The 27,920-nt window shown below is 36.5% G+C and overlaps 2 protein-coding genes across 2 annotated transcripts; both read right to left on the bottom strand.

The window, feature by feature from the left end:
• Window positions 1–1,732: 1,732 nt before the first annotated feature.
• Window positions 1,733–26,002, bottom strand: ythdc2 (YTH domain containing 2). The gene is made up of 26 exons (XM_016241676.1): window positions 25,961–26,002; window positions 25,405–25,571; window positions 23,541–23,643; window positions 23,307–23,463; window positions 21,645–21,752; window positions 20,690–20,838; window positions 20,475–20,610; window positions 19,131–19,257; window positions 17,582–17,647; window positions 16,167–16,345; window positions 14,627–14,723; window positions 14,292–14,379; window positions 14,124–14,204; window positions 13,545–13,627; window positions 13,355–13,460; window positions 12,797–12,916; window positions 12,139–12,411; window positions 10,756–10,882; window positions 9,289–9,494; window positions 7,760–7,958; window positions 6,562–6,668; window positions 5,638–5,900; window positions 4,626–4,740; window positions 3,625–3,819; window positions 2,584–2,766; window positions 1,733–2,488 (listed from the first exon to the last, which is right to left on the bottom strand). Exons 1-26 carry the CDS (start codon window positions 26,000–26,002, stop codon window positions 2,435–2,437), a joined length of 3,531 nt encoding a protein of 1,176 aa, XP_016097162.1. The 3' UTR covers window positions 1,733–2,434.
• Window positions 26,003–26,409: 407 nt separating this feature from the next.
• Window positions 26,410–27,714, bottom strand: LOC107558063 (probable ATP-dependent RNA helicase YTHDC2). Its single transcript, XM_016241675.1, has 4 exons — window positions 27,708–27,714; window positions 27,529–27,619; window positions 26,497–26,696; window positions 26,410–26,414 (listed from the first exon to the last, which is right to left on the bottom strand). Exons 1-4 carry the CDS (start codon window positions 27,712–27,714, stop codon window positions 26,410–26,412), a joined length of 303 nt encoding a protein of 100 aa, XP_016097161.1.
• Between the last annotated feature and the right edge of the window lie 206 nt (window positions 27,715–27,920).

The following is a 27,920-nucleotide window of genomic DNA, read 5'->3' as shown; positions in this document are numbered from 1 at the left end:
ATACCTGAACATACAAAACATCAAAAGAACAGGGTATCTGCTTGTAAACAAAAACATTGTTTTCTAGCTTCATGCATTCTTTTTTAAACACTTGAATGCGCGTAAGTATCATAAGTAAAATAAATAAATAAACATTTTAAACAAAAAGCTGGAAAAAAAAAAGAGTCGATCAACACCCCAAAGCTCATTTTATTCCATAATGTTACACAGTTTTGATGCTGTTTTATGTCTGATGATCGTGTTAGATTACATGTGGAAGCATCGCTTGTTTTTCGGGTTTCTTCTTCGCTTGTGTTTTGGAAATTCTGTACAGAAGATGTGTAATAGCGCCCCCTACCTAACAATGAAAACATTCCCGGAGCACAAGTATAGTTCAAATTAATTTAGACTTTTTCTTAGCATAAGTATACTTAAATGTCATTTTAAGTATATTTCTGAGAAGTACATAAAAAGTAGACTAATTTGCTATTTTAGTTTAAAAGAAGTATACTAATAGCACACTTGAATAAACTTTTTCATAAGGGCTTATATATAGCCTACATGGATGATTATTTGAGCATCAAGTACAGACATAGTGCAGACATACATATTAAGGTAATAGAAAAAAATATAATGCTAATAATAAACAGAATAGAAAATAAATGAAAAAAACTATAGCTAAATGGTAATACAAATATAGATAAAACAGAATTACGAATGTGCAAATGTTTTAGGAAGTTATGTACACAACAGAGAGAAAACAGAATTATGAACGTGCTGTTTTACAGATTAAAAGTTTTGAGAAGCTGTACAGATGCACAGTCCTGAGATGTAATGTATTGTTCCGGTGGACTATAGCCTGAGGGAAAACACTGTTCTTATGCCGCTCAGTGATGATTTATCTGTGTTGGAACGCAAGAACAGAAACAATGTTTTCATATTGAAGGCCAAAATAGATCTCGATTATGTAAATTATGCGCATCCATGCTCTTGTTTTCCTCTTTGTGAGACGGCAGAAGTGACGCAACCAGAAACTGTAACGCGTTTCTCAAGCGCACATGAAAGTCTTCTTGTTTTATTTTTGCAAATGTCCCTTTAGGGGCTCCGTATTTTTATGACTTTTCGAGATTTTATAAAATTTTCATGACTTCGAGATTTTGTTCATTTTGATGACTTTTTTGAGGTTTTGTTCATTTATCATGGCTATTTGAGATTTGGTTAACTTTCATGATTTTTTTCATAATTGTATTCATTTTTTATCAGTTTCTGAGATTTTGATAAAAAAATTTTGTTCAATTTTCATGGTTATTCGAGATTTGGTTAATTCTGACTTTTGAGATTTTATTCAAGATTCATGACTGAGATTTTATTCATTTTTAATGACTTTTCAAGATTTTCAATTTTCATAACTTTGCAATTTTATACATTTTCATGACTTTTTCGAAATTTTATTCATTTTCATCAATTTCCAAGATTTTGTCAAATTGTCATTTTTTTTTTTTTTTTTAGATTTTATTTCATTTTCATGGCTATTCAAGATTTGATTAATTTCCATGACTTTGAGATTTTAATATTTATGACTTTTTGGAGATTTTATTCAATTGATGACTTTCAAAATTGTATTCATTTTCATGACTTTCCGAGATTAAATTGTCGTTTTTTTTTTTTTGTTTTTAGTGTTCATGGCTATTCGAGATTTGGTTCATTTTCATAACTTTTTTGAGATTTTGTTCAATTTTCATGACTTATATTATTTTCCATGACTTCGAGATGATTAATTTTCATGAGTTTTTCATGAGGAATCTAATGTTTCCATGACTTTACAAGAGAAACATCTGCAATTTTTTTATTGCAAATGACACAATTGCGTCACTAAAGATGACATGAGAAATAAACAGACTGAACATTCATCAAAACATACGATGGCACAAATGAACAGTCAACCAACAGAAAACTCAACTTTGCTTTGGATTTTTGCTTTCACTATTAAAATGCCAGGCTGGATTATTATAGCAGCTTTCAGTGTTTAATTCACAACGTCAACATGTCAGTTATTTCAAGCAGAGCTTATGATCAGCTAACAGACAAAACAATGAACCAAGAACACAACAATTCCAAACTGTCCTTCCGTTTCACAAAATATTTCATATTTTCCACTTTATCTGCTAAACAAACATTTCAACATTGCAATAGTGAACACTTTGTGCAAAGTCATCATAGATGACAAAAACATTTGCACAGCAATTAAAAGCAGCACACTGAACTGATCAGAGCCAACGCATTCGGTGAAGATTTAAAAAAACATAAGATTCGTAAAACATTTAATCGCTGATGTTCATGAGGCCCGACTCAGCCTGAGAACATGTTATGCATGTTATGCAGCCAGAAGGAAGAAGATTTAAGTCCATAAATCCCCATAAATGACGTAAAGATCACAGTGATGTATGTGATGGGCTCAGATTCGCTCCCAGAGCTGCAGTAACTGACTTCCTGTCTGCGGCTCCAGTTCCTGCTCAAACACACACACACAGATCACACATTATCCCTCATCATCATCATCATCATCGTCAGTGAGACGCACTCTGTGTGTGTGTGTGTTCTGACCTGAGCGTCTCGGCTGATCTGCACTCTCTTGTTGTCGTTCCAGGGGTTCAGCAGCTGCTGCGTGAGCTGGAACGGCAGACCCTCCTTACGGATCCATTCCACCCCGAACACACCGCCCAGACCGGTCGAACCCCAGTCCAGACAGCGCTCGCCGCTGACCGCCGACGCCATGCGCGCGTAACCCTGCCCAAACACACCAGACCCAGACATAACCTACCTAACACTGTTCAGGAGGCAGACACACTCTGTCAGTTTAAATCTAGATTACAGACCCATCTCTTTAACCTGGTTTACACATAACACACTTCTAATATTCAAATCCGTTAAAGGATTGTTAGGCTGCATTAATTAGGACAACCGGATCCGGGAACACTTCTCATAACACCCGATGTACTTGCTACATTGTTAGAAGAATGGCATCTACGCTAATATTAGTCTGTTTCTCTCTTATCCCGAGGTCACCGTAGCCACCAGATCCAGATGAATTAACAGTGTTATTTTCCTGTTTATTACTGTGAAGCTGCTTTCACACAATCTGTATCGTATAAACTGCTATATTATGGAAACTCTGAACCACACATGAAAAAAAAATAATAATAAATCAAGGTGGCCGTTTTTTTTGAAGGGAATGTTTTTTGAATAGAATTTAAAAAAAAATATTTTTTTTTTTGAAAAGAGAAAAAAAAATGTAAAATGTTTATTTTAAGAAAAAAAATTTTTGAAGAGAAAAATTTGAATACAAAAAAAAATTTTTTTAGAGAGAGAATTATTATTTTTTTTGAAGACAAAGTTCTTAATGTTTTTTGAAGAGAGAAATAAATCATAGGACTTCAGAATAGGAAAGATCGAAGATTTTTTCAGCCTTGATTTAGTTTTTTTGCCGCTTCAGAGCTTTTGTAATATATATATATAAATGTGACTTGACAGATTATTGTCCTTTTTTATAAATGGTGTGAACTCTTGCTGTAACTGTAGGAGGGTGTAAATGCTGTTTATGTCATCGTACGTGGAGTTGAGGGAAGTCAAATGAAGGAAACAGACCTGGAAGTGTCCGGATCCCTGAACGGAGAAGATGAGGAAGACGGCGCTGCTCTCGACGAAGGCTCGCGTGAGCTTGAGCTCGTTGTTGGGCGTCGTGGACCAGATTCCCCTCTGCTGGGACAGATCGATGTTCCTCATGTTGCTGCTCTTCATGATGAAGTAGCGGACGCTCGATCGCAGCGGAGACGAGCAGCGCTGCATCAATAACAACCACACATCAGTCAACAACCACTCTTTCTGCTGAGCATTTCAGTGACAAATAACAACCTTTTGACTCAAACATCCACCAATACTTCCCCAATAGAGTCATAAAAGCTGCTTGTTTTCAACCTTTTTGGTAACACATTTAACAATAAGGTCTCATTCGTTAACATTAGTTAATGCATTAATAATTAATAAGAAATAATCTTTGTTAACAGTAATAAAAACCCAACTGTTTATTGTTAGTTCATGTTGCTCAGGTCCATTAAATAATATTAACAGATTGCACTTTTGATTTTAATAATGTAATAGGTTGACATTAATTATTTTATTAAAGTCAAGTTTTTATTTAAACGTATTGCTTTTTTTATGACGAAACTAGGAGATTTGATATATTAAATTAACCACGATTAATTTTGCGATCACAAAAGTTAAGAACTGCATGTTCTTTAGTGAAAACCAACAGTTATTTAAAATGGAAATAATAAATATTTATTATATATTTAATGCCTTTTTAGAGTTGACTGAAAACTACTGAATATAAAAAATATATAAAAGGAAAACTACCAAAAGGATTCCTAAAAATATTAAATAAAATAAAAATTAATTGAAACTTAAGTGCAACCAAAGAGAGTCCTAAAAAAATAAGGTCCAACATTTTAGTTTTTTTATTATTTATTTATTTTTAAGGACTCATTTTGGTTGCAAATTGGAACTTAAGTACGACCAAAGTGAGTCCTAAAAAAAAAAAATTTTTTGGACCTTGAAAGTGAATAGTAAGTATATGAGTGGTGACGCACTGTTCCCGAGGTCGGGGACGAGGGCCCGTCGGTGCTCTTCACGGGGCCGCTCTCGTCTCCCAGGTGTTTGCAGTGAAGAGCTCTGTGATTCTTCAGCTGAGACGCCAGCCGAGGCCTGCGGGAAACATCACAGCGTTACTCAGCAGAGCAAAGCCACGATACCATACAGGACTGCACTGAACTCACCCGGTTATTAAACACTGCATGCTACACGGCCAGTGCTAACTATGATTATATTATTGTTTGAGTAAAACTAACATCATATCATATACACACAGAAATGTAAAGGTATTTGCGGCAACCCGTCAAAATTAAAGTTCGGTTTAACTTGAAGAGATTGTGACAGAAATACATTACTATTGTTCAGCAGAATGTACGTAATACTACTACTAAAATGATTAAAACCTTATTTTTTTTAAAGGAATAATCATACAATATTTCTTTAATGTTTTAATTGTAATTGTAAATCCCCTTTATGTGCCAAAAAAAAAAAATTTGCTTAATTTTCATTAATGAGAAGATAATTTAAATTAATGTTTTATGCCTTTATTTGATAACCAAAAAAAAAAGTAAATACCCAACACAAATAAATAAACATTTCATAAGGCTACTGTGAGAATAAATTAAACTTGTTTTTATGCATTCAAATAATTTGGTAACAAACTATTTCATAGGTCTCTAAACATGTACATTTAGTTTAACTTTTAATAAATTGATGTTAAATTGTTTAGGTTTAATGATTTAATTAATTAGGCATGCTTTTTTGATTAATAACATTGGATTCAACCTATAAAATGGAGTTCAGAAAAGAAGCTCGTCAGTCAATAAATGGGGAAAAAAGTTCTAACTCAGATATTTTCTTAGAAATTCAAAATCAGTGCAATACTTTACTAATTGCTTGAAAAAGTAATCTGATTACGTAACTGGGGTTACTTGTAATGTGCTACCCTAACACTTAACGTGTGTAACAAGGACACCTTAGAATAAAGTGTTAGCTGTAGGTGTGGCGCACCTGTCTGGGCTGCTGCGCTCCTGCTCCGCTGCGCTGCGGCTGGCTGGTGTCTGTGGAGGATCGTCGGAGGTCATAGGTCGAGGTCTCTGGCCGATGCCGGTGGGCTGCTGCAGGCCTGCGCTCTGCTCCTCGGCCAACAGAACCGACACCAGCGAGCGGATGGTGGCCTCGTCCAGCTGAGAGCAGGACTTAGACGGAGAGCGGATCCGCCGCAGGAACAGACTCTGCCAGCGCTGCCTCAGACCGAACATCAGCTCCGCCGTCTGACAGAAACACACACACACACAGTGTTATTAAATTTAGTGATTATTGTATTTTGTAACATTATATACTATTGTTTTGTTTTTTTTGGAAAGAAATTGAAGAAATGCATTAAAGATGCATTAAATTGATCAAAAGTGACAGTAAAGACATTTATAATGTTTCAAAAGATTTCTATTTCAAATAAATGCTGTTCTTTTGAACTTTCTGTTCATCTGTGAATCCTGAAAAATAAATTGTATCACAGTTTCCACAGAAATATCGTGCAGCACAACTGTGTTCAACATTGATAATAATCAGAAATGTTTCTCGAGCAGCAGATCAGCATATTATACTGATTTCTGAAGATCATGTGACACTGAAGACTGGAGGAATGATGCTGAAAATACAGCTGCGCATCACAGAAATACATTACAGTTTAACAGATACTCACATAGAGAACAGCTGTTTTACATTCTAATAATATTTCACTGTTTCACTGTATTTTTATTTAAATAAATGCACCTTTGGTGAGCAGAAGAGACTTCTTTCAAATACTTTAAAAAATATAGAGTGACTTAATCGCTGTTAGTTAGAATTGTAAATGTTCTCATGAAAGTCAGTGGGAGATTAAATTCAGTACACAGCTAAGAGTGAAATGTCTGAATGTTGAATGAAGCGCACCTCTCGGTGGAGTTTGAAGTGGAGCCAGTCGTCGATGCTGATGTGAGCCAGACGAGCGCTCGAGCGATCCTCCACCTCACTGTCACTGCTGTCATTCACAGCGTCAGCTGCACACACACACACACACACACACACACACACAGAGACACACACACACAGACACACACACAGACAGACAGACACACAGACAGACAGACACACACACACACAGACACACACACACACACAGACAGACACACACACACACAGACACACACACACACAGACACACACAGACACACACACAGAGACAGACACACACAGATACACACATAATTTTAGCAATGTGAACAGATGACATTTGTTTCATAACTGATCAACTTTGAAGCTGCTTCGAAACTAGCAACTGTACAAATAAATGTCACTTGACATCCAATAAGACAGCCTACTCTCAAAAAAAGTTTCTTTGCCTTTTTAAACACATTTTCTGATGTCAAAGGCCACATAAAAATCACAATATTAGCTAATAATATCATAGCCTGTTTGATATGATCCAGTCACACCATGATGGATTAAATGGATTAAAAGAGATTTTAGGTTCAGCATTTACTACACAGAGCCGTAGTTCACTGAGAAGCTACGCAAACAGCTTGCCTGGAGCACAAAACCAGTCACAGCTTTCCATTGATGTATGGTTTGTTAGGATCGGACAATATTTGAAAATCTGGAATCTGAGGGTGCAAAAAAATCTAAATATTGAGAAAATCATCTTTAAAGTTGTTCAAATGAAGTTCTTAGCAATGCATATTACTAATCAAACATTAAGTTTTGCTATATTTATGGTAGGACATTTACTAAATATCTTCATGGAACATGATCTTTACTTAATATCCTAATGATTTTTGGCATAAAAGAGAAATGTATAATTGTGACCCATACAATGTATTGTTGGCTATTGCTACAAATATCCCCCAGCGACTTAACACTGCTTTTGTGCTGCAGGGACACAATTCGTAGATTTTATAATCACGTGATTATATCATCTGCGATTATGAACGGGATTTTGCGCAGCTTGTCAGTGAACTACGGCTCTGTGTAGTAAATGCTGCTACTTGATGGAGATTTACTACTAATCACAGAACCGGCTTCACTGACGAGATGCGCGTGATAATCACACTCGATTATAAAGACATCTGTGTGTTTGTGAGTCAAGCGGCACCTCCTCTGTGGACGGCGGGTTCCTGTAGGGCGGAGCTTGGGAGTTTGGCACTTCCTGCGAAGATGGCGACGGTGAGGGGCGTGACCACAGAGCAGCACCTGACACTGGCGATCCTGTGCGCGCGGGTCATCTCATCATAAATCAGCCAATCAGTGGGCAGGGACTCCACTGCTGCCGCCTGGCCATTGGCTGGAGGGATCTGGGTAGAAGAAAAAAAAACAAATACAGTGAATAGATGCTTATTGATATCTACTTGAACATGTAGAAGGTCAAAACATTAGAAACTATATATATATAAAAAAAAAAGGATATATATATATATATATATGTATATATATATATATATATATAAAATAGTGCTGTCTAATGATTAATCGCGATTAATCGCAAAAAGTTTTTTCAAAACATTAGAAACTATATATATATAAAAAAAAAAGGATATATATATATATATATATGTATATATATATATATATATATAAAATAGTGCTGTCTAATGATTAATCGCGATTAATCGCATCCAAAATAAAAGTTTTTGTTTACATAATGTATGCGTGTACTGTGTATATTTATTATGCATATATAAATACACACACATACAGTATACTTTTTGAAAACATTTACACGTTTATACATTTATATATTCATATTCTTATACTTTATATAAATATATTTAATATATAAACATTATTCTTAAATAAATACATGCATGTGTGCGTATTTATATATACATAATAAATATACACAGTACACACACACATTATGTAAACAAAAACTTATTTTGGATGCGATTAATCGCTTGACAGCACTAATATATAATTATCAAAATTATTAATAATTAACAATTACAATTAATAAATTATAATAATTAGTAATACATTTATTTAATGTATAATCAATTTAATTTTATATTTATTAATAATATATAATTGTATATATATATATATTTAATTTCTAATTTAATATTATTAAATTAAATTAATATTATTTAATAATTGTTAATACATTAAATACTATACACACACACACAGAAAATATAATACATTTTATATGGATGTATACACATATAAACTACATATTTTTAAATAAATAAATAAACAACTATTTATAATTAATAAATTAATTATAATAATTGCATTAAAATTTATAATTAATTTTTTTATTATTATAATTGCTAATCAATACATTAAATTCTCTCTCTCTACACACACACAAATATAATAGTAAATTCATTATATTATAGATATATATATACACACAAACTATATAACTATATGTGTATATATATATATATGTATTTCTTTCTACAAGAAAATATTAAAAACATTATTAATCATTATTAAATTAAAATAACTAATACATTGCATTATAACAAATGCTAAATAATAAATGAATAATTAGATATTTTATAAAATAATAATAAAAATACAAAATATATATTTAATTATGTTTTAATTAAATTAAATTATTTTTTTTATAAGAGCAGAAGCAGAGCGTGTTGGTCCTGCATTGATCGTCACAGCACTGACCTTCTTGTACTGCGGCTGGCTGAGGACAGAGGTCGGGTGGAAGCGGACCTTCTTCTCTCTGGAGCCCATGAGGCTCAGACTGTCCCGCTCCACATGGATCAGGTTGGGATGCATGCCAGCGACCAGAGCAGCTTTCACTACGGCCCAGTTCTCGGAGTTCTGGTTAACATCCCGGATATCCCCGCCGCCTCTCGCTCGCACGAAGCCTGCAGAACACACGGGAGCACAGCGTCTGGCGGATCAGAACTCATCTGCTGCGCTCAAGCAGCTCTCATTGGCAGAAGATGAAAACAGGAAGTAGATTTTTAGCAATAATGTATCGTTACATATTCTTCACACAGAAGCCATGAGTACGATTTCAATAACTGTGTTTAGAAGACTGCTTCAGTGTAAGCTCCACGGATGACGTGTGTTGTATAATGCGAGTTACTGCACTTGCAAAAGCTCTGGACAGTGATATTTTAGTATTATTTATATACTATTATAGCATTCATTATGATTATGAATTAACCTTTTTATATATGTTCCGTTTTCTTTTTAATTTTAGTTTAGGTTTTAATTTTATGATGTTCTTTTGTCATTTATTTTAGCTTAGGGGGATTTAATTTATTTTTAGCATTTTTTTTCTTTTAGTTTTAGCAATTTTAGTACTTTAGTTTGATAAATATGTAAAATATTGATAAATTTAGTACATTTAATATGTGGATTTGCCATTTTCATTTAAAAAAAAAATACATTTCTGTTCAGGTTTAAATGATTTTTATTTCAGTTTTAGTAATTTTAGTACTTCAATTAATACTTATTTCAGCTGGTTGCAAAGTTTTTAATCTAATATTTATACTTTATTTTTAAAAATTCTATAATTGAAATAGTTTTAGTTAACATTAACAACATTGGTTCTAGAGAGTTTAATGAGCAGAAATGTGAGTCACTTTAATTATTCAGTATAGGGTGTTGCCATGCGGTTGTTAGGGTACTTAGGGTGGTTGCTAGGGTGTTGCCATGCGGTTGTTAGGGTACTTAGGGTGGTTGCTAGGGTGTTGCCATGCGGTTGTTAGGGTACTTAGGGTGGTTGCTAGGGGGTTGCCATGCGGTTGTTAGGGTACTTAGGGTGGTTGCTAGGGTGTTGCCATGCGGTTGTTAGGAAACTTAGGGTGGTTGCTAGGGTGTTGCCATGCGGTTGTTAGGGTAATTAGGGTGGTTGCTAGGGTGTTGCCATGCGGTTGTTAGGGTACCTGGGATGGTTGCTAGGGTGTTGCTATGTGGTTGCTAAGGTATTCTGGGTGGTTGCTAGGGTGTTACTAGCATGTTGTTAACAGGATTAGCAAGTTACAAGCATGAGTGGGTCTTTTTCAGACGGTCACAGTATTTTCTTTAGAACCACAGTTTGTGATGTTGTGAATCATCTGGCGCTGGTTTGTGTCTGTTACTAGAGAACATGAACTGTAAAAACTGAGGAAACATCACCTGTAGCTCGAAGCTGTCCCAAAAGCTGTGTTCGCATCCCGACGATGATCTCCATTGTGGCCTGAGAGAGGAAGTTCTTCTCGCAGAACGCTCTTTCCCAGCCATCACTGCGAGCCTTCTGCCAGGCCTGCGCCAACCAACACAAACAGCTCTGATTCTCATAACCACATAATTACTAGGGCAGTCAAGCAATTACAATTTTTCCAAAATTGTATCAAAATTACAATTACGCGATGTGCCGATTAACTAATCACAAATTGCACATGCATTTTGGCTGAGAAATTACCTCCCAAAAGATCATTTAAAATCATTACGGTGTTAAATGAAAAAAAGCACTGAACAGACATTACAAAAAGTAGCTTTAGAGAGAAATGTTTTGATTCAGCATCGCACAAATAATTATAGTAAATGGGTGATTAAAACAATATTTTTTAAACAAATATTGAAATATAAAATTATTTAAACAAATAAAAAAATTAATTGTATGAATTTTTTTTAAGCTCTAAATATGAATCTAAAAGCGCCAGTAGGTGGCATGAGTCATTGAATCATTCATTCAACCGATTCATTCAAAAGGCCAATTCATTCAGAAACAAAGGCAGTGTATCTTTATGAATGAGGCACTGAATCACTGACTCACTCAATTTGTTCAAAACCGTGGATTCATTCGATGTTTAATGTCTACGACAGCGCCTGTAGTTTCCTTTAGTAACTTGTTAGCAACTGTCTTTTTAAAGAAATGCAACAGTTAAAAAAAATCACAACTGGGGTGTAACTGGTGTGTTTTATGTCGTAGGATAAAACGTAAAAATATCTTGAGCTTGTGTGAACCACGGACCTTATATGTGACCCTGGAGCACAAAACTAGTAATAAGGGTCAATTTTTCGAAATTGGGATTCATACATCATCTGAAAGCAGAATAAATAATCTTTCCATATTTCAATATTTGGCTGAGATACAACTATTTGAAAATCTGGAATCTGAGGGTGCAAAAAAATCTAAATATTGAGAAAATCATCTTTAAAGTTGTTCAAATGAAGTTCTTAGCAATGCATATTACTAATCAAACATTAAGTTTTGATATATTTACGGTAGGACATTTACTAAATATCTTCATGGAACATGATCTTTACTTAATATCCTAATGATTTTTGGCATAAAAGAGAAATGTATAATTGTGACCCATACAATGTATTGTTGGCTATTGCTACAAATATCCCCCAGCGACTTAACACTGCTTTTGTGCTGCAGGGACACATATTAGGGGATTTAATCAAACCAAACCCATTGACTCTGGGACGATGGAACCGGAAGTGCTAAAATGCTAACTCGCTTCCAGGTTTTTGCCTACAAAGTGACGTGATATCCTGATGGAGTCTGACCTGAAAGGCGCGGAGCAGAGCCATGTGGTCGCTGAAGGTGTTGGCGGTGAAGCGTTTTCTGCACAGCATGGCGGCGCGCTTCTGAGCGGCTTGAGCGGGAAGAACGAAGGGGTCTCTGTGGGCGAGTGTGCAGGCGATGGTGAGGATGGGGTCCAAACATTTCAGCACCACCGCACACAGAACCATCTTCCCTAAATGTGGCTCCACGGGCAGATCAGCGAGGTGATAACCCAGCTCCGTCAGGTTCTCCCAGGGGTCCATAGCGTCGATGGTCTGTGTGGAGAGTCAGTCATTACTGGACTAAAGCAGCTCAGCTTTACTTGATTCTCCATCAATCATGTTTTAGAGTTTATCAGACTATATGAGCCATAACTCCTGATGATCAAATATGATGCTCAACAAAAGACATTTCTGTAGGGCGTGTAAACTTTTGCACAACACTGCATGTGGTATTTTTGAAACCAATTAAGAAAGCAGCAGTTCACATGGATAAAATTATCCTTTTATTCACATTATTTATTAAGATCTACGCCACTTTTTTCAGTTGCACCGATTGAGGTATTTACATGAAGGCTCTTTAGTCCGACTTAACCCTCAATCTGATTAAAATGGATCATTTGGTTGCTGCTGTGACACAAGCAAGCAGGTATTGTCTGACCTTCAGCATCTGTACGGCGTGTTTGACTGTGTTCAGGTGAGGCGGCTCCGGTGCTTTAGACAGGAACTCGGCGATCGGACAGGTGACGGGAGCCAGCAGTTTAGTGTGCAGACACAGCTCCTGACACACACACACACACACACACAAAATATCTTCATGGAACATGATCTTTACTTAATATCCTAATGATTTTTGGCATAAAAGAGAAATGTATAATTGTGACCCATACAATGTATTGTTGGCTATTGCTACAAATATCCCCCAGCGACTCAACACTGCTTTTGAGCTGCAGGGACACATTTGGTTTTTAGGTATTTGCATGAAAAACAGTAGTCTAAATACATTTAGTATAAATGCATAAATGCTATAGCTTAATCACAAAAATACTGTAATTATATTCCATTACTCCTCCTTCAATACTTTTAATACATGTCTACATTAATAACATAGTAATTATATGTCCCTATTCTGGACACTGGCTGGCCTTTATTCTGGCATGATGCCGCTGTGTTGTATGACGTCTGGTGCAGTGGCGTGTGTGTTTGCACACGCGTGTACCTGTAGCGGCATGCGCAGCAGCTGAGGAATCTGATGCTCCAGCATGTTGTTGAACCTCAGACGGCTGAAGAGATGGAAACAGACACCTGGTCTGCAGCGGCCCGCTCTAAACAACACGTCACACAGCGTCTCCATCAGTCCTACAATCACACGCTCGTCATGTTTGAGACACGGATGCACGGAGAATTACCTGCCCTTCCTCTGCAGAGCGCTGGCCTTCGATATCCAAACCATCTTCAGCATGGTCACGTTACTCAGAGCGTCATAGGCTTTCTGCGGCACAACACAAGAACGGTTTCATTCTAGACTGCGGCTTTGTCCGGTAATACAAAATTAAAACTGGATTTGTAAAAAAAGGGAAATGGATGCTCTGCAGTGAATGGGTGCCGTCAGAATGAGAGTCCAAACAGCTGATAAAAACATCACAATAATCCACAGCACTCCAGGCCATCAGTTAACATCTGGAGAAGACAAAAGCTGAAACACATCCAGCATTAAGACGTTTTTAACTAAAATACACCGAGTTCATAATCCATAATAACGCTTCCTCCAGTGGATTATTGTGATGTTTTTATCAGCTGTTTGGACTCTCATTCTGACGGCACCCATTCACTGCAGAGCATCCATTGCTGAGACACTGATGCAGTGCTACATTTCTCCAAACCTGATGAAGAAACAAACTCATCCTGATCTCAGATGAACTGAGGGTGAGGAAATCAGCAGCACATTGTAATTCCTGTCTGAACTACTTCTTTAACAGCAGACCCACCTCTTTAACTTTGCCGGAGTCGATGACAAAAACAACATCGTTGACTGTAATACTGGTCTCTGCGATGTTAGTCGAGAGAATCTGGTGAATGAGATGAGATTGTCTGAGCTGATTACATTTAAAGGAGTCAGTGTGAAGTTTACGGAAATAAGAGAAACAGATACGCACTATTTTGCGAACACCTTTAGGCGTGTTCTTCAAAACCTTCTTCTGGTCTGACGTCTGCATACTAGAGTGTAGTATGAACACCTGAAACCTGGTGATGCACGGTTTATCAATAACCAATGAAGACATTTTTTAATTTTTTGATCCGTTTTCTTAATAAATGTATCTGGTTTGACTGCAAGCAATTCTAAAGAAATTAAACAATCTTTCAGTAAATGCAATGATTGTTTCTGCCTCTGATGCAATCAAGCATTGGATTGGCAAAAAAAATTATATATCATAATATTTTTATTTATATGCCTCACATGTTGGATTCAATGCTACAAACACTCACAGACCTTTGCTGGTGATCTGTAAACCTTTTATCATCAAAGAGGATGCGATCTCTCAGAGAGACAATCTCATCGTAGCCCGGCAGAAATATCAACACTGCGCCTGAGAATGAAAAATATTAACCTGATTAATACCTGCTTTAATATGTTACGAGAATAAAAGACAAACTGTTGAAATGATGTAAAGGTGAAGCACAAGAACATATTCAGCTCAAATTTAAGCCTGAAAACTAAAGACAGAAGAAATTATACTTAATGTGCGCATTACGAATAACACCTATTTTATGGCCTATTTATTTATTTATGCATTATTTTCATGACATTTAAGCACATCATCAACCCCTCAATTTTTAAACATAACAAAACAAATAAACAAATACAGAAAAGAATGACATATTATTCGCAATGTAAGGTATTTACACCAGGATTATTATAGTTAACTAAAAATACAATTTAAAGTACATTTAAAAAACATTTGTTACTTGAAATAAAATAAACATGAACTGAAATAAAAAATCTAAAACTTTATTTCAGCTAGTTGCCAAGGCAACATTTGTCATTTTAATTTGGTTTAACCTGATGTACTAAAATAACAAAAAAATTTATTTAAAACTAAAATTAATAAAAACTACATAGACAAAAAAAAACTAAAAATGACAAAGTTACTAAAACATTAACTAAAATTAAAATGAAAGCAGAAAATATAAAAATAAAAATCAATTCAAATAATAAAAAAAAACTATAATAGTATCTCAATGATAGTGCTTGTATTTCTTACTGTAAAATAATAAAAATTACTGTATTACAGTAATACAAATCTATTGGTATTATTAAAAATTAGTATCAATTATATTTAAAGTATGAGAATTATTTTAAAAATATTGCTGTTATTGAAAATAACGAGCATTACAAAAAACTTAAAAATTACATTTATAAAGCGGAGAGTTCCGGTGCTTGATTCTGATTGGCTGAGCCGCGTTCGAAGCTGTTGTGAATGACGCTACAAAGTAACACACCTTTGTTTACGTTTGTGTGTTGCTCGGCAACCACTTTGTAGCAACCACAACTGTTTCTGAGGAGCTACATTGTTTGGTGGAAGAATACTGTGTTTATTAATATCATTACACTTTATTTGCTCTGATTTATTTTGTGAAACCGTGCTACGTATATGGAATAACCGTGTTTTATAAAAGCAATAATCCCCGTGAAGCCGTGGTTTACAGTGAATTTATAACAGCTAAGTGGGTTTTAGGCACTCCGCGAACAATGCCCCTTAGCTGTTATAAAATCACTGTAAACCACAGCTTCATGGGGCTTATTGCTTTATTACGGTGTTACAGTAATGAGAATAATATTTTGTATTACAGTAATGAGAATTTCACAAGAACTGTGCTTAAAATGGGGGAAAAATCTTAATAGTAAAAAAAAATGATTTAATGAGATTCACACCTAAACAGCAGGAACTCAAAATAAAGGCTTCAAAACAAGATCAGATCAAGTATCTGTTGTTGCCCACAGCAGATATGAATATGATTTTTGGTCTCACCCTCGTCAGAGCTCTGGCAGATGTTGGAGAGCAGATGCAGGATGAGATCCAGGTCGACTTTCTCATCGTCGAAGCTGTGATGATACGCTTTGAGCAGCTCCTGGTCCTCAGGATTCAGCTCTGATGCAGCCGTCTGAACCAGAGACGACTCGTCCAGCTGACCTGCTTCAACACACCATCTGCACACACAGACACACACAGACAGAGACACACAGACAGAGACACACAGACAGAGACACACAGACAGAGACACACAGACAGAGACACACAGACAGAGACACACAGACAGAGACACACAGACAGAGACACACACACACAGAGAGACAGACACAGACACACAGACACAGACACAGACACAGACACACAGACACAGACGCGCACACAGACGCGCACAGACACAGACGCGCACAGACACAGACACAGACACAGACACACACAGACACAGACAGACACACACAGACAGAGACACACACAGACAGAGACACACAGACAGAGACACACACAGACAGAGACACACAGACAGAGACACACACAGACAGAGACACACAGACAGAGACACACACAGACAGAGACACACAGACAGAGACACACACAGACAGAGACACACAGACAGAGACACACACAGACAGAGACACACACGCAGACACAGACAGCCACACACAGACAGCCACACACAGACAGACACACACACAGACAGACACACACAGACAGACAGACAGAGACACACACACGCAGACACAGACACGCAGACACAGACACGCAGACACAGACACGCAGACAGACACACGCAGACAGACACACGCAGACACAGACACAGACACAGACACACAGACACACAGACACACAGAGACAGACACAGACACACACACACACACACAGACACAGACAGACACGCAGACACACACAGACAGACACAGACAGACACACACAGACAGACAGACAGAGACACACACGCAGACAGACACACACACACACAGACACACAGACACACAGAGACAGACACAGAGACACGCAGACACAGACACGCAGACACAGACACGCAGACACAGACACGCAGACACAGACACGCAGACACAGACACGCAGACACAGACACGCAGACACAGACACGCAGACACACACACGCAGACACAGACACGCAGACACAGACACGCAGACACAGACACGCAGACACAGACACGCAGACACAGACACGCAGACACACACAGACAGACAGACAGAGACACACACGCAGACAGACACACGCAGACACAGACACAGACACGCAGACACAGACAGACACGCAGACAGACACACAGACAGCCACACACACACACACACACACACAGACAGACAGAGACACAGACATTACCCACATAACCTCTGCATGGGCTGTAAGGATAGAATCGGTGAGATGAAGTCAAACGCGGGGCTCACATGTGAGACTCCAGCAGATCTACAGCCTCAGTTTGATTGAAGTGTTTGGCCCAGTCAAGAGCCGTCCTGAAATAAACATCACATTTACATTTATTGACTTAGATGTTTCAAAAAGTGACTGAGATTTGTTGCTGGTTACTGAACCTGTTAGAGACGAGCAGCTCAAGTGATTCTGAACAATGATCTGATCTGAACAATTCAAGCGGCACACTTCATTGCTGATCGAGTTATGAATTTAATTCAATGTGATGTGCAAAGCAAGCTTTTACTGAAGGATGAAGTGGTTCAAAACTATATTATTTATAAGTGACTGCACTCACTGTAACTCATTTCACAAAATGGTTATGAAAAACTAAATTAACTAAATCTGCTGATCTGAGGGAAAAATTAAATGCTATTTTTAATGGTAGGACCACCTAAACAATGTATTGTAGACAGTGTTATTTTAATATTATGGTTAGTTTTAATTAACCATTATTTGTAATTAATTCATTTTATTTTAGGATTAGATTTTTTTTCCTCTATAATTTTATTAGATATTTTTAGCTTATTTAATTTTTGTTATTTTAGTACTTCAAGTTATATAACTCACATATAATTTATATATATATATATATATATATATCATATAATTTATATATATATATATATATATATATATATATATATATATAAATAATTTTACAAAATTTTTGTATAACCTCAAGTACTAAAATAACTAAAACTAATAAATAGAAAATATATATTTATACATTTTCTATATAGTACCGATCATCTACAATTTATATATTATCTATATAGAAATAAAAAAATAAATAAAATTGACAAAAACACACAACAAAAATACTAAAAGTGAAACTGTGAAAGTGAAAACAGAAAAAGAAAATAATATTTTACATGCATATCTGTGTGTTTAGGTGTATGTATATGCATAAACTACAGTGTATATACACTATAAGGACAAAAGTATCTTTAGAACAGAAAAAGGCACTTCCAAAACTGTGGCAACAAAGTGGAAACATAATTAATGTATTTAAAACGTGTATTTCCATCTCTGCTGCAACAGTTTTGGAAGTGTCTAAAATAAATGCACCTATATGTGCAAGTCATCAGTGTTTGGTGATGAGTTTTCGGCTCAAGGTCTGCATTTAAAGTCACAGCAGACCAGTCAAGTTCTTCCACACTGACTCAATCAATCATTTCTTTTTGAACCTTGCCTTAAACACAGAGGTATACTCATGTTAGAATAGAAAAGGGTCCTGTACAAACTGTTGCTGTGAAATTAGAAGCACACAATTCCCTGGAATATCATTATATGCTTCAACATTAAGATTTGTACTCATGCAAATTACTAAAGTAATCAAACCTGTTCATTAGAATGAGGGTGCCAATACTTTTGTCCAGTGTATGAGCAGTGACTTGGTGCTTGTTTATTTTGTTCAAGAAAGTGTTTGTATGGCTTTAGCTTTAATTAACAGTAGTAAGCCCACTGGTAGATATCAGAAACTCGCTCTGCTCTGTTGTGTGTTTTGTGTTTCTGACTCCTCACCAGCTGTTGGAGGCTTTGGCGTTGGCGTTCGCACCCATGCTGAGGAGCTGCTCCATCTGGCTGAGAAAACCCCGTCCGGAGGACACCATCAGCGGCGTGGCGCTCGTCTCGCTGTGTCTGTAATCCACTGAAAGAGCACAAACACATGAGACCAGCACAGCAGAAGCACACCAGACTCAATTACAATTAACAGGGTTCGTACAGAAACTGCAAAATTAAATTCCAGGACTTTAAGCACTACTTTTTTTTTGGCTTTCAAAGACTAAAATCAGAGATCTCACTTATCAAACAACATTGTTATCATCTTTCCAATTCTAATAAGCTAATAAAACAAAATGGTACAAATAAAGTGCAGCACAAAAGCATGCAATGACTGGCAACTTAAGGATATTTTATACAAACCCTGAATTAACAACAGAGCCCAAACTAAAATTGAATTACTATTTATTTTGAACTACAACAATCAACACTCACATTAAAAAAAAATTAATGCAAACATGTAAATTGCACATTAAATTAAGTTCTAAATTATACAATTTCTATTTGTTGTTGAAATACAATGATTTACAGTGTGGCATTTATTTAAGCATACATTAAATAATTAAGACATCACTAACAAGTGAAATATAAGAATATAGTCTAATATTTCTCAAAATGCTCTTCACTAGACGTCATTTCTCTAGCAAATAACGTTATGTTTATTTTTGTAAAATGGTCTTTTGTGCAATCATCTGCACACGCAAAGTTGGTTGATAACATATCTGCAATAAAGTAATAGCTTAGTTAACAATAAGCTAACTTTGTTACATGCCATGGAAAGTCAATCGAACTTAACATTTTCTTAGAAAGCGGAGAGTTCCGGTGCTTGATTCTGATTGGCTGAGCCGTGTTGGAAGCTGTTGTAAATGACGCTACAAAGTAACACACACCTTTGTTTACGTTTGTGTGTTGCTCGGCAACCACTTTGTAGCAACCACAACTGTTTCTGAGGAGCTACATTGTTTGGTGGAAGAACACTGTGTTTATTAATATCATTACACTTTATTTGCTCTGTTTTATTTTGTGAAACCTTACTACGTATATGGAGTAACCGTGTTTTATAAAAGCTATAATCCCCGTGAAGCCGTGGTTTACCGTGAATTTATAACAGCTAAGGGGCTTATTGCTTTATTATATTGATATTGTTTATTTCTTACTCCATAAAAACGTACCAGAACTGTAGCATTTGTTATAATAAGGCTAGCATTACCAAGCCAATAATGACTTTTTTAAATTTTATTTATCTATATAGCATTTGTTATGAACAGCCTGCACATTTAGAAACAAAAGCTACAACAGCCCTACCGCTGATGTTCTCGTTCAGGATCAGATTGAAGAGCTGCACGAAGGCATCGGCGTCTTGGTTCAAGAAGATGTTGGAGATGCAGGCGTCCATTTCTCTGAGCAGCCAGGGCTCCAGTGTGGCCACGTCCTTCTCGCTCTGCAGAAATGCTCAGAAATCAGACAGTATTCCAGCAAACACACGTTTAAGGAGAAAGAATGGCATGCAGAGAAAGTACCATCTGACTGAAGACACTGTCGCCGCCGTCATCCAGCAGGTCGTTCTCCTGCAGGACACAAGTGTGTGTCTTTTCCCTCGGAGCCTCCGGCTGTAAGACGTCTAGACGGGCGTCACACCACTCGGTCAGAGACGTCTGCTGTCTCTCCTCTGCACACACACACACACACACACACACACACACACACACAGGGTCTGTAAACGTTTGGCTTGATGGATATATAACTGCTTTGCTTGATCAAAATTACAGCAAAAACTGTGAAATATTATTTCAATGTGGCGGTAATGAGATGCATCACGATAATGAACAGCTGAACAGCAGAAATACAGCCGTTACCACGGAAACCAAACAGCTGCGTTACTTTGTTTCTGAAACGTTTTTGAATCAGGGCTCTACGCTTACTTTTCTTTTTAGGAGGAACTTAAAAAATTTAGGAGCACGTTCAATTTTAGGAGCACCTTATAATCAATAACCCAAAATTTTATCAAAAATTAGCCTTCCCATTACGAGGTGATATTTGACTCCTTAAAAGTGATTTACAGTGGAAATTTGTGACCCTGGACAACAAAACCAGTCATTCTATTCATCTGTGAAACCTGAAAAATAAAATGCATCACGGTTTCCACAAAAATATTGTGCAGCACGACTGTTTTCAACATTGATAATAATCAGAAATGTTTCTCGAGCAGCAGATCAGCATATTATACTGATTTCTGAAGATCATGTGACACTGAAGACTGGAGGAATGATGCTGAAAATACAGCTGCGCATCACAGAAATACATTACAGTTTAACACATATTCACACAGAAAACAGCTGTTTTATATTAGAATAATATTTCACTGTTTTTACTGTATTTTGATCAAATAAATGCAGCCTTGATGAGCAGAAGAGACTAGAAACATAAATGATCCCAAACTTCTGACCAGTAGTGTATTTTAGCTATAAGCATCACCTTTCTGCGCCTCCTTCTTGTACTTCATCATGTCTTTGTTTGTGTAGCCGGTGGTCCGCAGGATATCCTCCAGAAACAGCTGCTTGACCTCATATGGACAACCTTTGACTTCAAAGAAAATTCAACGTTATTATTCAACAATCACATCTGAAAGCATCAAATCCGGTGAATTATGACAAACATTCATATATGGTGTTCATCAGGGTTGTGCTCCATTCAGAATTAAACTTAAGACTAATTAAAGAAAGTATTTTAAATAAAAAAAATAACATGCAACTGAACATCCCTGAACACACATTTTCTGTGAAGCTGCTTTGAAACTGTGAAAAAAGCGCTATACAAACTAGAATAGAAATTGAATTAAAATAGACTGAAATTAAAATATATAGGTGTAGTTTGTAACAAAAGATTTCATTTCTCAGCTTCAATAAACCCATAAACAGGCTCTCTTCAAACATTAGTTGATGTAAATCAATTTTACATCTTGTTGCAACATTTTACAAAAATCAAGATTTAATATATTTGGTCAAAATCCCATGTTATAAAAGATGAAGTGCTATGCAGGCTATTTAACACAATATTGTCTGATTAGATGGCAATGTTGAGCTAAAATGCAAAATGTTTGCCCTTCTCTCTCTCTTCACCGTTCCCACATCTCAGACCTCAAATACATAAAATATTACCCTTTTTAGACATAGTTTTTGAAGTAAAGAGTAAAGAAAATACTATACAAAAACTTACTAAAACAACCAGGGGCCAGTTGCATAAACTTAGCCACCATGTTAAGACTGTATTAGTCTTAGTAGACAAATCCTACAATGTGATTTTCTGGATTTTTTTTTCTCATTTTGTACAGGCCTCTCTCATCTTTTTAAGTGGGAGAACTTGCACAATTGGTGGCTGACTAAATACTTTTTTGCCCCACTGTATATATATGTAGATGCCTCATTAGTGACTGTTTCAATGGGCCGTGGAAATCTACTTGTATATATATCTATGTCTACTATGCCCAAGCACGTACATGCGTCACACGCCAGATGTTGGACATTGCAGTGCATCAGAGGTAAAAAATTATATAAATACTGTTCAATTTCAGACCGATCGTTATCGTCACGAGCCGCAGGGTTTAATTTGTGTATGTTTTTTTTGACTCTCAAAGCCGTGATTCTCATTCACCTCCATTATATGACTGACAGACTGCAACGGTTTGAGTTAAAAATCTCTGTTTGTGTTCTACTGAAGAAACAAAGTCACCTACATCTCAGATGCCCTGGGGGTAAGCAGATAAACGTCACATTTTCATTTTTGGGTGAACTATCCCTTTAAGAACTAGTTTGACCAACTAGCAGCTGCTAAGCGAAGCTTACTCTTCCAATACAAATAAGACCAATCTACCTTTTCATAACTGAATTAAAATAAGTTATGACCAGGTCTTGAAGAAACACAAAATTAGACGGCTAACTTTTTAAGAGTAGTCTAAACAGTTTATGCAACCGGCCCCAGTTCATTATTTACCCTTGTAAGACCCCCCCCCCCACTTTTTTGTCACTGAAAGCTGAGGAGTTTGCATCGATGTAGCTGTTAAAGATTGGAAACTTATTGTAAAGTGTTGCCAATGTTTCTCTATCATGAACACAAGGTGTTTTCTATCGGTTCTCTTACTGTGAATAACAGGACAGGCTCCGAAGTATCTGACAAACAGATTGACGTCCAGAGTAGCGCTGGAAAGGATCAGCTTCAGCGACGGCGTCTTCTGGACAAGCTCCTTCATCTTCGTGAGTAAGAAGTCGGTCAGGCCGTCTCGCTCGTGCACCTCGTCCTGCCGGAGCAGAAGCGGTTAAGATCCGGGTCGGAGAACACGGAGAAACGTTAGTCCAGAGTTTGTGTGCTGCTCACCACGATGACATGCGTGACGGTGGACAGGGCTTCGTCTCCGGACATCAGCGTCCGCAGCAGAACTCCACTCGTGCAAAACGTCAGCAGGGTTTTAGGGGAAACTCTGAGGAGCAGCGAATACCCACAATTCATCAGCACGATTGCAGTTACTTAGATGGAGACACTTGTGCTGCTATACACAAACATGGTTCTGTCACGCTGACTAGTTGCTGACAGAGTAGGATTGTGCTATACGTGTCATCTTCTAGGATAATATGTGTCCCTGGAGCACAAAACCAGTCATAAGGTCAATTTTTTTGAAACTGAGATTAATACATCATCTGAAATCTGAATTAATAGGCTTTCCATTGATGTATGGTTTGTTAGGATCGGACAATATTTGAAAATCTGGAATCTGAGGGTGCAAAAAAATCTAAATATTGAGAAAATCATCTTTAAAGTTGTCCAAATGAAGTTCTTAGCAATGCATATTACTAATCAAACATTAAGTTTTGATATATTTACGGTAGGAAATTGACTAAATATCTTCATGGAACATGATCTTTACTTAATATCCTAATGATTTTTGGCATAAAAGAGAAATGTGTAATTGTGACCCATACAATGTATTGTTGGCTATTGCTACAAATATCCCCCAGCGACTTAACACTGCTTCTGTGCTGCAGGGACACATATAGTAATTATTGTTTTAACAATGTGTGAGCTAAAATTAATAAGTATATCACATGCTTTGCAAAACCCAAACAAACCATGCTTTGAGAGTGCACACGTGTGAAGTAGCCTGTTTGAATGACATTAAAATTCATTAAAGTTTTGTCTTATATCTTTATATCATATGATATAGTTTAACAATATCACACCAGCAAGAGTGATATTTTCCCCCAATATCTGCATGACTGCAAATGTCGTATTGATTTTACACAAGTTCAATAACAAGTTAGCATTACAATTTAAACAAAATATTGTCTGTTTTTGCCTTATTTAATGAATCCACATTTTGAACGAATCAGTTTAATGAATGATTCAATGACCTAATGAATCAGCTGTCTGAACTAATCGTTTGAATGAATGACTCAAAGGCTCTTTAGGACTCATTATGCAATTTTTAAAAATCATTTCATAATTAAATTCACATTTTAAAAAAATCTCATTGTATTATTTACGCAATTGTGATTGCAGTGTACATGCATCTAATGGTAAATGCATCAATTATTCAAATGTTATTAATTTTCATTAAAATATTAAGACATATTCGTAACTTGAAATAAAATAATTATGCAAAGTAAGGAGATAGTTTTGAACTCTAGTTATGAACTTGCTCAAATATTGATTTCGGATCATGTTTAACCAAAAAAAAGTTAACAAATGAAATAACATTTTAAAACCTTAAACTTATTTTATTTACTTATTTCTCATTTTCATTCAGTTTAACTAACTGAAAATAACTAAAACTGAAATAAAAATAACAAAAGCTAATAAAAAAAAACACATAAAATTACTACAACTTTAACTAAAATTAACATGAAAGCAGAAAATATAAATATAAAATCTAATTCAAAATATTAGCAAAAGCTATAATAGTATCTCAATGAAACTAAAATAACAGATTGACATAAAACATGATGCATGCATCTAATAAGGCTATTGAAAAAAATTGCATTTTATATATATATAAACAAACAAACGGAAAACAATTTAAATAATTCCCCGTAGCAGAAAAGCTGAGCAGACCACTGCACAGAATATGAAGAGCATGAAAAGCTTTGAGCGTCAAGCAGCACAAAAGCACACTTAGAAAACAATCGCTGAATTATTATCCTCAGCAAACTCCCAGATAATATCGCTCAGCCCTATAACGCAGTACCTGCTCTCCAGACGGATCTGATAGCCGATGGTCTGTCCGATCTTCTCGCCGCGCTCGGCCGCCACGCGCTCCGCCACAGCGATGGTCGCCAGCCTCCTGGGCTGAGTGCAGAAGATCCGGCAGGGAATCCCGCTCCGACAGCAGTCATCCAGCAGGAACTGCGGGATCTGGGAGAGGAAGTCAGTTCAGACGGATTTATTCTCTCATTAAGAGCCTTTAATCCAGAAAAACCAACACTTGGCATTATAATTTATTTCTGCACTTACTCGGGGTTTCCCAAATGGGGTTCATGAGTTGATGAAAACCTAATAATTAATTATATCCCATGCAAAATGAAATAAATACATGAGGCTGCATGAAAATTGTGATTTCAAATCAAAGGCACTGCATTTGCATTGAACATGCATTTGGAAACGCAAGATAGGCTAGATTCACTTCATGTTAAAGCGGTCATCAGATGCCCATTTTCTACAAGTTGGTATGATTCTTTAGGGTCTTAATGAAAATCTGTAACGTACTTTGGTTAAAATTTCTCAATGGTAGTGTAAAACCACACCCTTTTTCGGATCATGTTCATCATCTGCTCACAGCGAGCCATTTCGGTGCATGTCCCTTTAAAGGAGATATAATATGCCCCTTTTAACAATATGTAATATAAGTCTCTGGTGTCCCCAGAATGTGTCTGTGAAGTTTCAGCTCAAAATACTCCACAGATCATTTATTATATCATTTTGAAAATGCCTATTTTGAGTGGAAGCAGAAAAACGCTGTTTTTCGTGTCTGTCTCTTTAAATGCAAATGAGCTGCTGCTCCCCGCCCCCTTTTCCAGAATAGAGCTGCGCCATTACAGCTCAAAACATGTTTTTGTTCTGATTATCATGTTTATCGCGCTGAAATCATGCGTTTTAAACCATGTTAGTTTAAACTTCTGATATAGGGTTTTCTGAGCGCACACATCTGAAGCACACGCACAGAAAGCGGCTGTCGCAGCATGCGAGCACTAAACTAAGCTCTCATTCACACACAAGATTACGTTGGCAGGTTGTGGTGAAGCTCTTTGAGTTTGGGTGTCTTCTGCAGTAGGAGACTCACCGCTGGCGTCAGGAGAAGTGAAGACGGCTCTCTCTGTGCGCGGCTGCAGCTCACTGCGCTCTTTATTGGTGATGGGGAACCTCTGCAGGAGGCTCTGCACCATGTGTTTGGAGTTGTGAGAGAGGTTACAGGTCATGATGGAGCGAGACGCCTCCGTCCCGTCCTTCTTCCTCACCGTAAGATATCGACCGGAGCCTTTCCTGCGACAACAGTTCACAAGAACTTCATATTATTCACATTACAACTATAATTTACAATATTATTACTGAGTTATTGAACTGTATTGAGCTAAACAACTATTGTACTCAGTAGAGCTGCTTATAAATTTAATTTGTTTCACAATCGATGAATTTCAGAACATAAACAGGAAAATAACTGTGTTAATTATTGTGAAGCTGCTTTGAAACAATCTCTGCAATGTATAAAGCACTATAGAAATAAAAGTGGCTTGACTATTTAAGCAGCACCCTATGGGGTCATCTGTGCAAACAATAATCAATTGTGTCCCTGCAGCACAAAAGCAGTGTTAAGTCGCTGGGGGATATTTGTAGCAATAGCCAACAATACATTGTATGGGTCACAATTATACATTTCTCTTTTATGCCAAAAATCATTAGGATATTAAGTAAAGATCATGTTCCATGAAGATATTTTGTAAATGTCCTACCATAAATATATCAACACTTAATGTTTGATTAGTAATATGCATTGCTAAGAACTTCATTTGGACAACTTTAAAGATGATTTTCTCAATATTTCGATTTTTTTGCACCCTCAGATTCCAGATTTTCAAATATTGTCCGATCCTAACAAACCATACATCAATGGAAAGATTATTTATTCCGCTTTAAATCGGAAACCAGTAACAGGAAAATAGATTATGGAAAAATAGTAGAGCAATTAAAAAAGTAATCTTAAATAACTCCATAGTCTAGTTTTAGGCTGGTTTTTAGCCATAGTGCTGTACACCAGCATGCATTTGTAATGATGCATAAACGTCAGTTCTGCATTTGACATGCAAATTCAACTTACCCTCTGCTTTTTGAGACGTAACCCAGGGACTGAGTAAGCCGATGTATGAACGCTCTCTCAGAATTTGTCAATGAAGAAGGGAAATCCAGCTCTATGAGACACAACAACAGCTTTAATCCCTTTAAACAGAAATACACAAACCAGCATCAAAGTCGGCCCACGATGACCTTTGATTTGACCTGCCATGCTACATCACATGAGGGAGGAAAAAACATGCCACTGAAGCACATTTCATTCCGTTTGGTTTTATTTTTTGCATTGAAATGTAAAAAACAATGTAAGTGAATTTGACGAAAATATATTTTAAAAGTTGTTAGTTTTTGTTTAATTGTGTAAAAACAACAATATATGATACATACAAAATAATATAATATAGTTGGATATAATGCAAC

Source organism: Sinocyclocheilus grahami, unplaced genomic scaffold, assembly GCF_001515645.1.
Source record: "Sinocyclocheilus grahami isolate Dianchi unplaced genomic scaffold, SAMN03320097.WGS_v1.1 scaffold631.1, whole genome shotgun sequence".
In the NCBI taxonomy this organism is placed as follows: Eukaryota; Metazoa; Chordata; class Actinopteri; order Cypriniformes; family Cyprinidae; genus Sinocyclocheilus; species Sinocyclocheilus grahami.
Note: the sequence above shows the minus strand (reverse complement) of the source record. Positions and strands in the feature narration are given on the sequence as shown.